General features: G+C 42.1%; 1 protein-coding gene across 1 annotated transcript in view; it reads right to left on the bottom strand.

The window, feature by feature from the left end:
- Window positions 1-4,540: 4,540 nt before the first annotated feature.
- The window catches only part of HGD (homogentisate 1,2-dioxygenase), a 42,456-nt gene continuing 33,923 nt past the window's right edge, over window positions 4,541-13,073 (bottom strand). The window contains exons 12-14 of the mRNA XM_044251465.1: window positions 11,700-11,826; window positions 7,461-7,642; window positions 4,541-4,880 (exon numbers count right to left, since the gene is read on the bottom strand). Of these exons, the coding sequence (XP_044107400.1) occupies window positions 4,716-4,880; window positions 7,461-7,642; window positions 11,700-11,826 (474 nt within the window). The 3' untranslated portion in view covers window positions 4,541-4,715. The remainder of the gene's footprint in view (window positions 4,881-7,460; window positions 7,643-11,699; window positions 11,827-13,073) is intronic.

Consider the following 13,073-nt stretch of genomic DNA (forward strand, 5'->3'; position numbering starts at 1 on the left):
CACACATGAAAAGGTGCTCAACATCATTCATCATCAGGGAAATGCAAATCAAAACTATAACGAGGTATCACCTCACAACTGTCAGGATGCAGAAAATCAAAAACACAAGAAACAAGTGTTAGGATGTAGGGAAAAAGGAACCCAACCGTCTATCTGCTTTCAGGGTAAAATGTTAGAAATCTGTATCTGCATGGCTACTTCACAAATATGGATACAAACTTATATTTGTGTCAAAGATGAAGTGACAGGGGTGCCTAGGTGGCTCAGTGGGTTAAGCCTCTGCCTTCGACTCAGGTCATGATCCCAGGGTCCTGGGATAGAGCCGCCCCCCTCCATCGGGCTCAGCAGGGAGCCTTCTTCCCCCCTCCCCCTTTGCCTGCCTCTCCGCCTTACTTGTGATCTCTCTTTCTCTGTCAAATAAATAAATAAAATCTTTTTTTAAAAAAAGATGAATTGACAATTTTCTCACTGATGTTGTTTTATTTAATGAAGTTGAGAACCTGAGCATTAAAAAAAAAAGGGGGGGAACTTCATGCACAGTTGGTGGGAATGCAAACTGCAAAACTGCAAATCATTGCAACAACTGTAGAAAAGAGTATGGTTTTTCCTCAAAAAGTTAAAAATAGAACAACCTGGGGCGCCTGGGTGGCTCAGTGGGTTAAGCCTCTGCCTTTGGCTCAGGTCATGATCTCAGGGTCCTGGGATCAAGCCCCGCATATGCGGGGCTCTCTGCTCAGCAGTGAGCCTGCTTCCGCCTCTCTCTGCCTGCCTCTCTGCCTACTTGTGATCTCTCTTTCTCTCTCTGTCAAATAAACAAATAAAATCTTAAAGAAAAAAAATGGAACTACCCTATGATCTAGTAATTGCACTACAGGTATTTACCCAAAGATTATGAAAACACTAATTTGAAAGGATACATGCACCCCTATAACAGCATTATTTACAATAGCCATGATATGGAAGTAGCACAAGTGCCCATTGATAGATGAAAGGATAAAGAAGATGCAGTTTATAAATAAAATGGAATATTATTCAGCCATAAAAAAGAATGCAGTCTTGCCATTTGCAACAATGTGGACAGAGCTACAGAGTATAATGCTAAGTGAAACAAGTCAGAGAGAGACAAACACCATTATGATTTCACACCTTAGTGGAATATAAGGAACAGAATGAATGAACAAGTGAAAAAAAGGCACAAACCGAAACACAGACTCTTAACTATAGAGAACAAACTCATGGTTATCAGAGGGAAGGTGGGTGGGGGGATGGGTGAAACAGGTGATGGGGATGTAGGAGGACACTTGTCATGATGAGCACCTGAGTAAGGCATAGAATTGTTGAATCACCTTATTGTACACCTGAAACTAAGACAATACGATATGTTAACTATATTCAATTAAAATTAAAAACTTAAAAAAAATTCATTTGGGATCTATCCCCAGCATTTCTAATTTAATTGATCTGAGACATACCTCAGGCAGTTTTAGAAGCTGCCAGGAGACGGAAGGTCCAGCTGACATTAAGAACCACTGTGGTGACTACAGCATTTCTCAACCTTGGCACCATTGACATTCAGTACTGCCTAATTCTTTGCTGTAGGAGACTATCCTGTGCACTTTAGGCTGTTTACCAGGGTCCGTTTCTCTTATCTGTTAGATGCCAGTAGCAACTTCCTCAGTTGCGACAACTAAAAATGTCCTAGACTTTGTCAGATATCTTGGGGGACGCACAAAATCGTCCCTATGGAGAACCATTGCTCTAGAGCCATTGCTACTGTCCAAGCTGTGAGAGAAGAGTCTCAAAGAGAAAAAGGGGAGGAGTGGCTTCTATTGCATCTCAGACGGGAAAATATGTAATGATGCCAAGGGGTTCTGTCAGAAAACTCTCTTATCATTGGAGGAAACTTAATCAGGAGGAAACTTAATTTTTTAAGAATTTTTATTTCTCAGGAAAGAGATAGTAGATCTCTTCAGGAGCTTGATAGAGGAAAGTATCTTCAAGAATAGGGCATTAAGGAAAGGGCACAGATCTTTCTTGCTGATCTGAAGCACAACAGAAGGAAACTAAATCTTTTTTTTAATTAGCGTGAACAGCCTGGGTGGGTGAAATATTGTCTCTTGCTGAGGAGTTGCTGCCAACAAGATAAAGTAGAGGAGATGAAGCACAAGGGCTGGACCGCATGGATATAAACGCTGAATGTTTCCTCAGCTCTGGGAAGGCTCGGCCACCAAAGTGATGATGGAGTGAACAGAAATGGATGAGAGTCTAGGTACGTGGGTATGAGCAGATTTAGAGGAGGTTATTCTGGAAAAGTTGGAGTTTGGGAATAAACTATTTGAGTGGTCCTCTTAGTTTGGGTCATCTGAGAAGAGAGCCTAGGAAGCACCCAGGAGTGTGGGGAAGGGAGGTAAGGGAAGCTAATCCCAAGTGCATTGTTGGACATGGCCTCCGTGGACAGCAAGGCTTCATCCGGCTCTGGAAGTTCAAGGGGGCCAGGGCCAAACACAAACCTCAGAGGTGTGGGGCAAGAGGGCTAGAGTGTTTATCCACGAATTCCTCTTTGTCACGGGTTGAGGGCTGTTTCCAGGGCCATTCAATCCCAGCACTTCTGGTGGCTTCTGGTTTGGGCCTTGGGCAGAGTTGCGAGTGTGGTGCAGGCAAGTGGATTTGGCTGGTTAGCACCGGATGGTGCTTGCTGGTGGGAGATGGGCAGGCTACTAGCAACTTCTGCTATAGTGGCCAGTTTCAATGCTTATTTAAAGGTATTGACTGGTTTACTAATTAACAGTGTTCCGTTTTTAATGAAGAGTTCTTTATATTAAGGAACATTAGGAAGGCACACCAGCCTCTGTTACCACCTTACTGTTGGAGACCATGAAATACCACTGCCAGAAGCCTACCAGTCATCTTGGCTCTGTCCTCAACTGCTCCTCCCTTCATCTCTTGCACACAGATCATGAACAAGGGCTTTCAGGATTTACCCACTTCTGTCTCTGCTGTCACCTCATTAGTCTAGGACAATGCTGTGTCTTGCCAAGACTATCGCCATGGCCTGCTCCTGCTTCCTGGGCTCTGCACAATTGCTTTTCTTCTAGTTCCTTGAAACTACAAGGCTTTTTGTTTTGTTTTGTTTTAGAAGACGCCTCCTCTGTGCTATACCCCCAGCCCAACCTTACCCTTCCAATGACTTGCTTCTTCTTATCTTGTAGGTCACTTCTTCATTGAAGATCTTCTCTAAAGAATGATTTCCCCTTCCCATATGCTATTCGCATCTCAGTTCCTGTTTGTTTTGTTTTGGTATGTTTCACAATTTGTAATTATTTTATTTCATCAGTCTCCCTCTTCAGAATGTAACCTCCATAAGGGTGAGAACCATATCTATCTCCTGGAGCACCATATCCCACATAGGGATGCCAGATTTAGCAAATAAAAATACAGGTTTATATATCTGTACTTGTACCAAAAATTATTCAGGGTTTATCTGAAATTATTCAGGGTTTATTTATCTACCAGATGACTGGTAGGCTTCTGGCATTTTGTGTTTTATTGAGCAACCCTAGTTTCTAGGCCCTGATACATAGCTGACTCTCACTACATGTTGTTAAATAAAAACTTGATAGCAGCATATCAAAATTATTACTAGGATAACAAAGTGATATGCTAAAATCTATAGAACTAGAAGAGTAAAAAATACACTTGCCATTCTTTTCTGTTCTGATTTCCCTGTCTATTCTCTCCAAGAGAACCAAATCAGCTCACTCCCAAAATCTTGGACAGCCCAGTCCCCTGGAAGGGATGCCAGTTACAGGAGGGTAGCTGTTAGGAACAGTGTTTATACACCATGTGCTGCCTCAGTTTTGCTTGGCTTTCTGCTGTGCTGGGGCCTTAATCTTCTTCGGCCCTGATCTCCCCAGACTGTGAGCTCACTAAGAGAGGGAAGAGATGACTTCTTTCTTCTCAATCATTCACCCCCAGTGTCTCATGCTGTAGATGACACATAGGAAGGACTCAATGAAAGGTTGCCAAATGGACTGATATATGAGTGAATAATAGGGGGCCCAAGTACTCTGGTTTGATCAGGCCTAGGGTTTCTTGAGATATGGGGCTTTCAATGGGGAAATCAGGGCAGTTGGTCCCCTCAGTGAATGATGTTCACTCTTAGTGGCTGGGCCTCTTGTCCATAATCATCCATATTGGCTGCTACATGACTACCCAATCAGACAGCCTGCTGGCCTGGCTGTCCATCTGTTTTAGGATGGTGCTGGATGTATAGAGCTCTGCTGAACACCTATGCTTTCCTATGCCTGGGACCTTGGCCTTGGTCCTTCCTTGTGGACCCTTGATCATGGTCCTTCCTTGTGGCTTGGTCTTGTGGTCTGTGATAGACACCATGGATTTTGCACTCCTGGAATAAAGGCATTCAGGCTAAACTCATGTGAAGGGCTCTTGATCTTGAGTCAATCTCATGGACCCCCTGTCCTGGCCAATATAGGTATGCCTCATCAAGACTTGATTATGACCAATTGCTACTTCCACAGAATACCAGCCAAGTATTTATTGAGTAATTAACCTGACATAGAACTTTTCAAATACACTTCTCCAAATGTCTGAGTTACTTGCCTGTGAAAAAAATGAGTTCCCATTTTAACCCGTCCCCTCCTCCATACTGCCAGAGGGCATGATTCTAAACAAAAACCACACAAATCCATTTTCAATTATGGCAGCAATGCTCCGTTAAGTCCTGCTGGTTTCCTGGAATTGGGGGTGAAGTGGCTCTTGAGAGGTTCCCAGCACTTATAGTAGTTCTCATCCAAACAGTTAGAGGTCTTGAGCCCCCACTTTGTGACAGCCATACTTAGAGAAGACTCAAACATAAATGCCTGTAGGAAATGAAGAGGGGGGCAAGAAATAAGTGAGTTGGATAATAAAACATATTCAATTTGATGTCAAGAATAAAGATGTAGGTAGGCAGAATCTTTGACTAATAAGTTGTGTGCTAACATAGTGAGAATAGCAGGCCCACACCTGGGGTTCCGGCTCTGGTGCCACCACTTAGAAGCCAGTGAGACTCTGTGCAAGACTCTTAACTTCTCTGATTTCCATGTTTCATTTAATTCAACTAAAATGGAATTGGGCATGTAAGCCTCACATTGTCCTATAGCATTATGGAGCTAAATTTACTACATCCAAGGGTAGAAGCAAAAACGTCCTAGGAATATTCATCTTCTTAGGGGCCATCACTCACTATGGCTATGTCCTTGTGGGGAGGCCATGCTCCCCATTTTGTAGTGGAGGAAACTCTGGCTCAAAGCTGGGAAGTGGCTGGTGATGGTACTAAGAAGTGGAAGAGCTAGGATTTGAGCTTTCTTCTTTAGAACTCTGATCAAGAGATGGGCTGGGGAAAAGAGAGGGAGGAAAACAGCATAAGGAGGAGGAGGAAGTAGGAAGGAGGAAGCAGAAAGGGCTGTAGCACTTTAAAAAACCCTATCCTAGAAGGTTTTGCATGGTGGATGTCCCACTGTGTTCAGGAGGATTTTGTCTCTGACAGAAAGAATATGCAAGTACTTGGTGCAGCTTAGACATTCCAGCTTCACCAATTGCTGATTTCCCTATCCAGTGTGGCTTTTAAAAATAAAATAAAACCAAAAAAGGAATAAAACCCTACAGTTCTTACATGTTCACATTATTAGAAATTTTAAAAATCTAGATGGACAAAAAGAAGTTAAAGTTCTACTGTGTCACAACCCTGAGAACCCACATTAATGTTTGGTATCTAATATACATTGGCTTCTTCATGCTGAGAACAATGGAGATGATTGTCCTTGCCTGACTTCCCATGACAGGCTTGATGTGAGGTCTAGATGAGAACATATGGAAGTGTTACGTACATTATAATGCCCTATTCAGATATAAGTGTTATTATTATGGCTATTCTTGTTGTTGTCTCTTTGAGGACTGCTTCTTCAGAGCCTTGCTGTCTAAATGGAGTGACAAAACCCCATTCCAGCTGAGCTGTGAAGAAAGTATTGTATAAAGTTTGTTTATTCCAAACTGGAATAAGGGTAAGGTGTATCGATGGGCCTGGCTCCAAATTATATAATGGGAAATGGTGATAGAGACCCAAAGTTAGGTCTAGGTAGTGTGCCAGAACCTCCCCTGCCAAGTAGTCTGGGCTCTCTGGCTACCCAGGGTCTCCCCTGCCTTTAATCCCTTCCATAGGAGAGCTCTTTCTGCCTAGTACCCCAGGCATTTCCCAAAGTCTTATTCCTCATATAAACAGTCTTGTCATTGCCTCTCTGATACAGAACACTGCTTCCTGATAACACTGACTGTCCAAAGCCAAGTTGGGCACCAAAGATTACTGAGTGACAAGTCTGGGTAGCTCATAGACCTCAAAGAGCCTTTGGATACAATAGCTTGATTGAGACTGTCAAACCACATCTCACAGAGATATAATTCTGCAATGGCCCTTGGAAAGAGAAAGAGAGCCAAGGCCAAGCAGATGGGACTCTGCACCCTCCTGGTGCATATCAGCTCCATCAACTCTGGTCCTAGAGTTGGGACTGAAAACAACCTGCATTGGATAGAGGGACAGATAATGTTTTCTGTTTGCAATCTGGGCATGCAGTCAAGCAGGTCTGTGCTATTGATTTTGAAGTCAGGTAACATTGAAGACATTTGTTTAAAAATGTAAAGCAAATATGCATATGATTGAGCATAAAATTACTCCTTGTGGTCCATAAACTCCACCTCCAAGAATGCAAAAATAAAATAAAGATCAAGTACCGCCACCAACTGCGATTGTGTTCAGGCTTAATGTTTATAGCCTGATACAGGAAGAATACAAAACAAGTTTTCAGTCCCATCAATTTCATCCCATGCCAAAGGAGAGCAAAAGAAAATGAGAAAACAGCTGAGAATTGCTGCTCACAAGCCCTGGCTTCCTGATCCTCCTTGGCTTTGAACTCCACAGAAGGTGACATCCTGCATCCCTGGGGACTGTGGCCCTAGAGGATTACCTCAATTGCATATGTACTCTGGGCTGGATACAGATAATATTAATAATATTCCCTTGTATTTGAACAGTGCTGGACAGTGTATAAGGTTGAATATAGCCACCTGCTAGGATGGCTACCACACCCATTCTACAGATGGGGAAAATGAAAGCACAAAGTTAAGTGACTTGGTCAAGGTCATGCAGGAACTAAGAGCTAAGAGTTGATCTCAGGTCTGACTCGAGTCCAAAACTCTTTCTATCCGACCACATCAGGTATCTAGTATACATATAGGGGTGTGTGCATACACACATGGGAATAAACACACACACAGACACACTCTCCTCTTCTGACTCCATGTCTGTGTCTTTGGAGAAATTAAAAAAAAAAAAAAAAAAAAGCCACTCCTCTCGAGAAGGTTGGGAAGCCCAGAAGCTGCCAGAGCCTGGCATTTGTTTGGCTTACCATGGTACCATCAGCAATCCTCTCGGGTGCCAGCTTGGCTTTGCTGGCCTTCTCAAAGCAGTCAGCATCAGGCCCGTGGGGGGTCATTGAGCTGTGCAGGCTGCCTCCCCCTGGCAGGAACCCACCTTGCTTTGCCTCATAATGACCTTTGATAAGTCCCATGAATTCACTCATGCAGTTTCCTGGGAAGGTTGAAAGAGTATTATTTTTATTATTCAAGGCAAGACCTGTAAAGTACCAAGACCTCTCAAGCATTATTTCTGTGGAATGCCAAGAAGGTAGGAGAATCTGATAAATTTTTAAGGATTCCCAACAAATACTGATAGATGGGAACCCACTCCCTGCAAACATTCATTAGTGTGAAACTCTAGGTAGGCAAAACTCTACTTGATGGACATGTGGATTATTAGAGGTCTTCAGCTCCACTGCCTGAAAGAAATAATGTTGGATCTAAAGAAAATCATTGCCCAGACAAGAATTTTAAAAATAATTAAAATGAAAGTTATAATAAAGAGTAGATGTGCCCTATCATCTAGGCTTATACATCCTATATTAAAATCATCTTCTTTCCCAGATCTGATAGCCCCGCAATAGTACATGGTATCACCATATTTCTGGTTCCCAATCCAGGAAACCAAGATGGAATGTATGTGTGGGAAAGTGTTGATGGAAGAGTCATGTAATGGAAAGAACACCAGACTTGGAGACTATTATCAAATGATAATCTGTGTGAAAGGATTTTAGGGCTATAAAAACCAGTCCATAAATGCTATAGAGCATAACAAACATTATCTTCTGTATCTGAATCTGTCATCTTATTTTCCACCCTCCAAAATGCCTCTTAGATTCATTCTTTTCTTTCTATTTCCATTGATATTCTCTTCATAGAATCCTAAAATTTTAAAATTGGAAAGGATCACTACTTCTACTTAATACAGAAGAATTTCTATATTATTCCTGACAGATTACTTCCTGGGGTTTGCCTACATGCTTCCTATGAATGGAGCTCTCTACTCAACAAAGCAACTTACCATACTCTTAGAAAGCTCTGGGTTTTAGAAAGGTCTTTCATATTAAATGGAAATTTGCTTTAATATAAGTGAAGTCCATTGGTCCTAGTTGTGCTTTGTGAAGTCAGCAAAATTTGACAAAAATCACCAAGTCTGCACTCTTTCGATCATATGTTTCTTTTGAAAGAAAGCTCTTTATTAGAACAGCCACATACTTAGGGCAAGAATTAAGGAAATACAATATCTGAGAAAATTGAGGTACCTTTCCATTCATTCACCCATCTACCCATCTGTCCATTCCCCACCCCATCCATCTGCCTATCCATCCACCCACATGTGTCATTGGATACTGTGCTAAATGCTGTAAGAAATAGATGAGTAAGAAATAGCTCATCTAAAGTTATTCTCATAGTCTGTCTCATGAAAGGGCTGAGAACACAGACCACAAACAGAGCAGAAAGCTACGGCATTGGCAACCCCTGCAAAGCTGGACATTTGGCACGATAGATGCCCCAACCCTCTTCCTTACATGTGAAATATAACTAAGTGTCAGAATATTTCTGTCATTGACCAGGCAGCCATAGTCATCCTGCCTAGGAAACAAAATGCTACTGCAGGCCCTTGCAGAAAAAGTAAGACCCAGATCATAGCTCTACTCATTTCTCCATGAAACAGAAATAGAGGAAAAGAAGCAACTGTAAGCATAAGATGTCTATATTTTCAAAGCAGTTCTGCTCATGACTGAAATATGTTGTCATCCTCCTCAACCTAGGATGTGTCCTCAGGGTCACCTTCATAGCTTAATTTTAAGAAGAGAGCAATACCAGAATTCAACTTTGATCTGAATATGAATTTAGGTAGCAAGGACTTTGATGATGACATTTCTATATCATTTTCTATATTTCAAAGGACAGGGGAGGGTAGGCCTTGCCTCTCTGATTAATGCTGAATCCAGTTGGCTCAAGTACATTAAGATGACTGGAGGCAATGTTTCTACAGAGATAATTCTCCACTTCTACAAAGTCACATCAAGGTAGCAAAGATTTTGACTATTGCTAAAGCAATAATTTTAATATCTCTGGAAAAAATAATTTTAGCTTGGGGTTCTGTGGTTTTTCCAACTAACTCAGGCAACCATACCTTTCTGATATCTGTCTATCCTGGGCCAAATGTACTTGAGAGTCTTTTAAAAAAATATTATGAGCCATTTCACAAGGTCATTTGTTTCAGGAGACTGAACTACATACAAACCAAAGTGGCTTGAGAGCTGTAGCACAATACAAACTTCTCTCAGGTAGCTCTAGTAGGCTGCCCCCGAGGCAGGGAGACAAGCCGCTGGGCAGCATCTCCATGTGTGGCCTGTAGACTTCTCTCACTTGCTAATTCAAAATGCAGATTCTGAGGTTCCACCTCAGAACCAACTAATTATACTCTCTGAGAGTGGGCGCTGGGAAGAATTTTTTTTAGTAGGCGTTCTAAGTGATTTTTATATTACTAATGTTCTCAAAGTGTGGTTCCTGGAACAGCAACATCAGCAGCCCATGGGAGCTTGTTATGAAGGCAGATTCTCAGGCCCCATCCTAGACCTACTGGAGCAGAAATTCAGGGGGTGAAGCCCACGAATCTGTGTTTTAACAAGCCCGCCCGTGATAGTGACACATGAAAATTTGAAAACCGCTACCACAAGAACTTCACTAGGTGCGATAATGAATTATCAAGAACTAGCATGTGAGGTACAGGCTAAGTTAAAGCTAAAGCAATTTTCTCTCCTGGATATCACGTCTTCTAGGGGACTAACTTCCAGGAGAACACTCCTCAGAGAAGATGGTAGTTTGTTTTGATTCTATTTACAAAGTCTCTGGTGTCTTTGTAGTGGTAATTGTATCCTTTCCTCCACTATAACAATGTCACCGGAAAAATGTGGTGCTGGAATTTGACCATGCAGTGGTTTTCTTCCATCCTCAGGGCCCTACTTCTGTACCTCCTATAAATGCCTAAATTGCCTATTCGGTGCACTGTTGTTATCTTGTCAAGCTGGGGTATTTGGGAGCTGGTACAGATAAAGGGGAGCTGTATAGGGAGAGAAGGCCCTGAGGTTGACTAAGGAAAGGGATTTGTTTTTATGAATATTCCTGCTGAAATTCACCTCAGAGTCTTTCCAGAACTCTATGTACAAAAAAGAAATCTTCAGGAAGTGGAATTGTACACTAACCTTTAGGTTGGATTTATGGCTAGCTATTGGACTACTAAATGCCAACTTCATTAACTGCAGCCGTGAAATACCTTTTTTGTTTGTGGTGATTCATTTACTAATAAAATAAATATTTATTAGATGCATATTGTGTATCAGACACTGTGCTAGGCACATCAGTTTGTGCCTGGCATCAGATTGCCTTCAATTAAATCCTGACTCCACCATTTAACTAGTTGTGAGGCCTTGAACAAGTTACTCCATCTTTCCAAATTACTTAATCCTTCATGCCTGTTTTACCTTCTGAAAAAAAGGGGATAATGATACTACCTCCCTCTTATAACTGCTTTGAAGGTTAAGTGGTTTAATAGTTTTATAGAGCTTATAACAGAACCATAGAAAATGGTCAGTAATTATTAGCAGCTAGTAATAATAAATAAAATAAAAATAATAGATTTAATAAATCTAATATTTAGTAAATATTAGATTTACTAAATCTAATAATAGATTTAGTAAGATCTAAATCTATCTTCTAGGCAACACATGCTCCACAAAAACTGCTTCCAGAATGGGGTCCCTTCCTTAGTGCAGACTGCAGTCTTTTTTATCCCACCAAAATAATTGGAGAAGGCCATTTTACTGGCTCTTGAACCAGACTTAAGAAAAGAACTTTCCAAAAACAACAAACTAACCAACAATATCTCACCATTCCCTCTCCCCACAAAGAAGCATCTGAAATGTAAAGAAACATCTTGCTTCAAATTTTATTGGCCTATCTGCTCTCTTTAGGGCCAGAGGAACGGGGCTGTAGGCATTACTTCCTTCTCAGAGTTAACACATCACTACCATCTCCATGGAAGTCATGGGGTTTCAGCAACTACATGTCTAAGGAGCAGCATTAGGGCCTCCAGAGACAGGATCCTGAAAGCTAGCACAGTATGGTGTCCAGAGACCCCTAAGTGGTATTCTCAACGGCTAATGTTCCACGCTTTGTGGTCTCTTTGGTTTCCAATGTGGCTTGGTAAAATAGAGACTTACTGTGGTAATAAGGAGGCCTGAAGGTCTTGTCAGCAACACCCCATCGAGGTGGGAAGATGACAAAATCAGCAATAGCCACTCCTGGGCGGAGAGACTTGGCGGTCAATACTGTGAAGATGGATGGGTCCTGTGAAAGCACAAGGAGACACTGAGCCCATGATGGAAGGGAGGTGACTGGACAATGGTACACATGTCACCCACACTGGAAGGGGTTTCCAAATTGACTCTAGGTTTTTGTTTTTGATTTTTGAGTAGGCTCCATACCCATTTTGGGGCCTATCGCAGAGCCCATCGTGGAGTGCAACCTGGGGCCCAACCTGGGGCTTAACTTCACAATGGCAAGCTCAAGACCTAAGCTGAGATCAAGAGTCTCAGGCTTAACCAACCGAGCCACCCAGGCACCCTGACACTGTAATTTCTGATGAAGCCATGCAAGCCAAGCTAAGAAGACTGGGCTTATCGCTGAGGTGAAGAAATCACTCATCTGACTTGCAGCTCTTGCTGTGCTTGAAGCAAAATGAATTAACACCAACTAAGAGGATTTGGAGCAGCTTTCTCACCCTGCTGAGCCCCCATTTCATGCAAGTATCACCCTGTGGTTCTGAGACCCTGTTCATGCCTGCCTCCCAACCTCAGGTCAGAGTGACCAGAGCTGGGATGTGCTGCAGGGAGTTCTCTGCAGAATGGATGCTCAGAGAGAGGTGAAAATAGAATCAAACTTTTGGTACAGATGTAGGTAGGATATACTTCTCTTTAGGGCATCACAGAGATTCCAGATGGTATCCACATTGCTTTCCTTACCCTGTTTGACTCTCATATCTAAAATACATCACTTAAATCATTAGTTTAGGTGGTGGTAATGTAGAGGGCATAGGCTGGGGGGACAATATTGAAATTTTAAAAGAACTTTAGAACCTTTCTAAAATTGGAAAGATTGAGATTCAATTTCATTGAAATCAATGATCATGTTTGCTCTCACATGCCATGTTAGGGTCTGGAATTCAAAGAGACCTATTCCTTGTCCCCTTTAGCATTGTTAGTCGTGGTGGTGGGTTGCAGGTGTGTGGACAACTGACCACAGCAAGGTGCCAAGGGTGATCTCACTTTATAAGTAGAACTCCAAGGGATTACAGAGAGTGCCTACCTCTCTCTCAGAGAGAGCATCAGGGAAAGCTTCAAAAAGGTGGTGATATTTGAGGAAGGTCTTGGAAAATAAAGGAGAAAAAAAAAGGATGGAGGGAGGAAGGAAAAGGAAGGAAGGAAGGAAGGGAAAGGAAAGGAAAAGGCATTTTAAGCATAGAAAACAGGAAGGACATCAAAATGCACAGAGATTTTTTTTAAGAGGCAAGAAAGCTAAAGACCAGAAAGCATTGG

This window comes from Neovison vison, chromosome 6 (assembly GCF_020171115.1).
Source record: "Neovison vison isolate M4711 chromosome 6, ASM_NN_V1, whole genome shotgun sequence".
Classification (NCBI taxonomy): Eukaryota; Metazoa; Chordata; class Mammalia; order Carnivora; family Mustelidae; genus Neogale; species Neogale vison.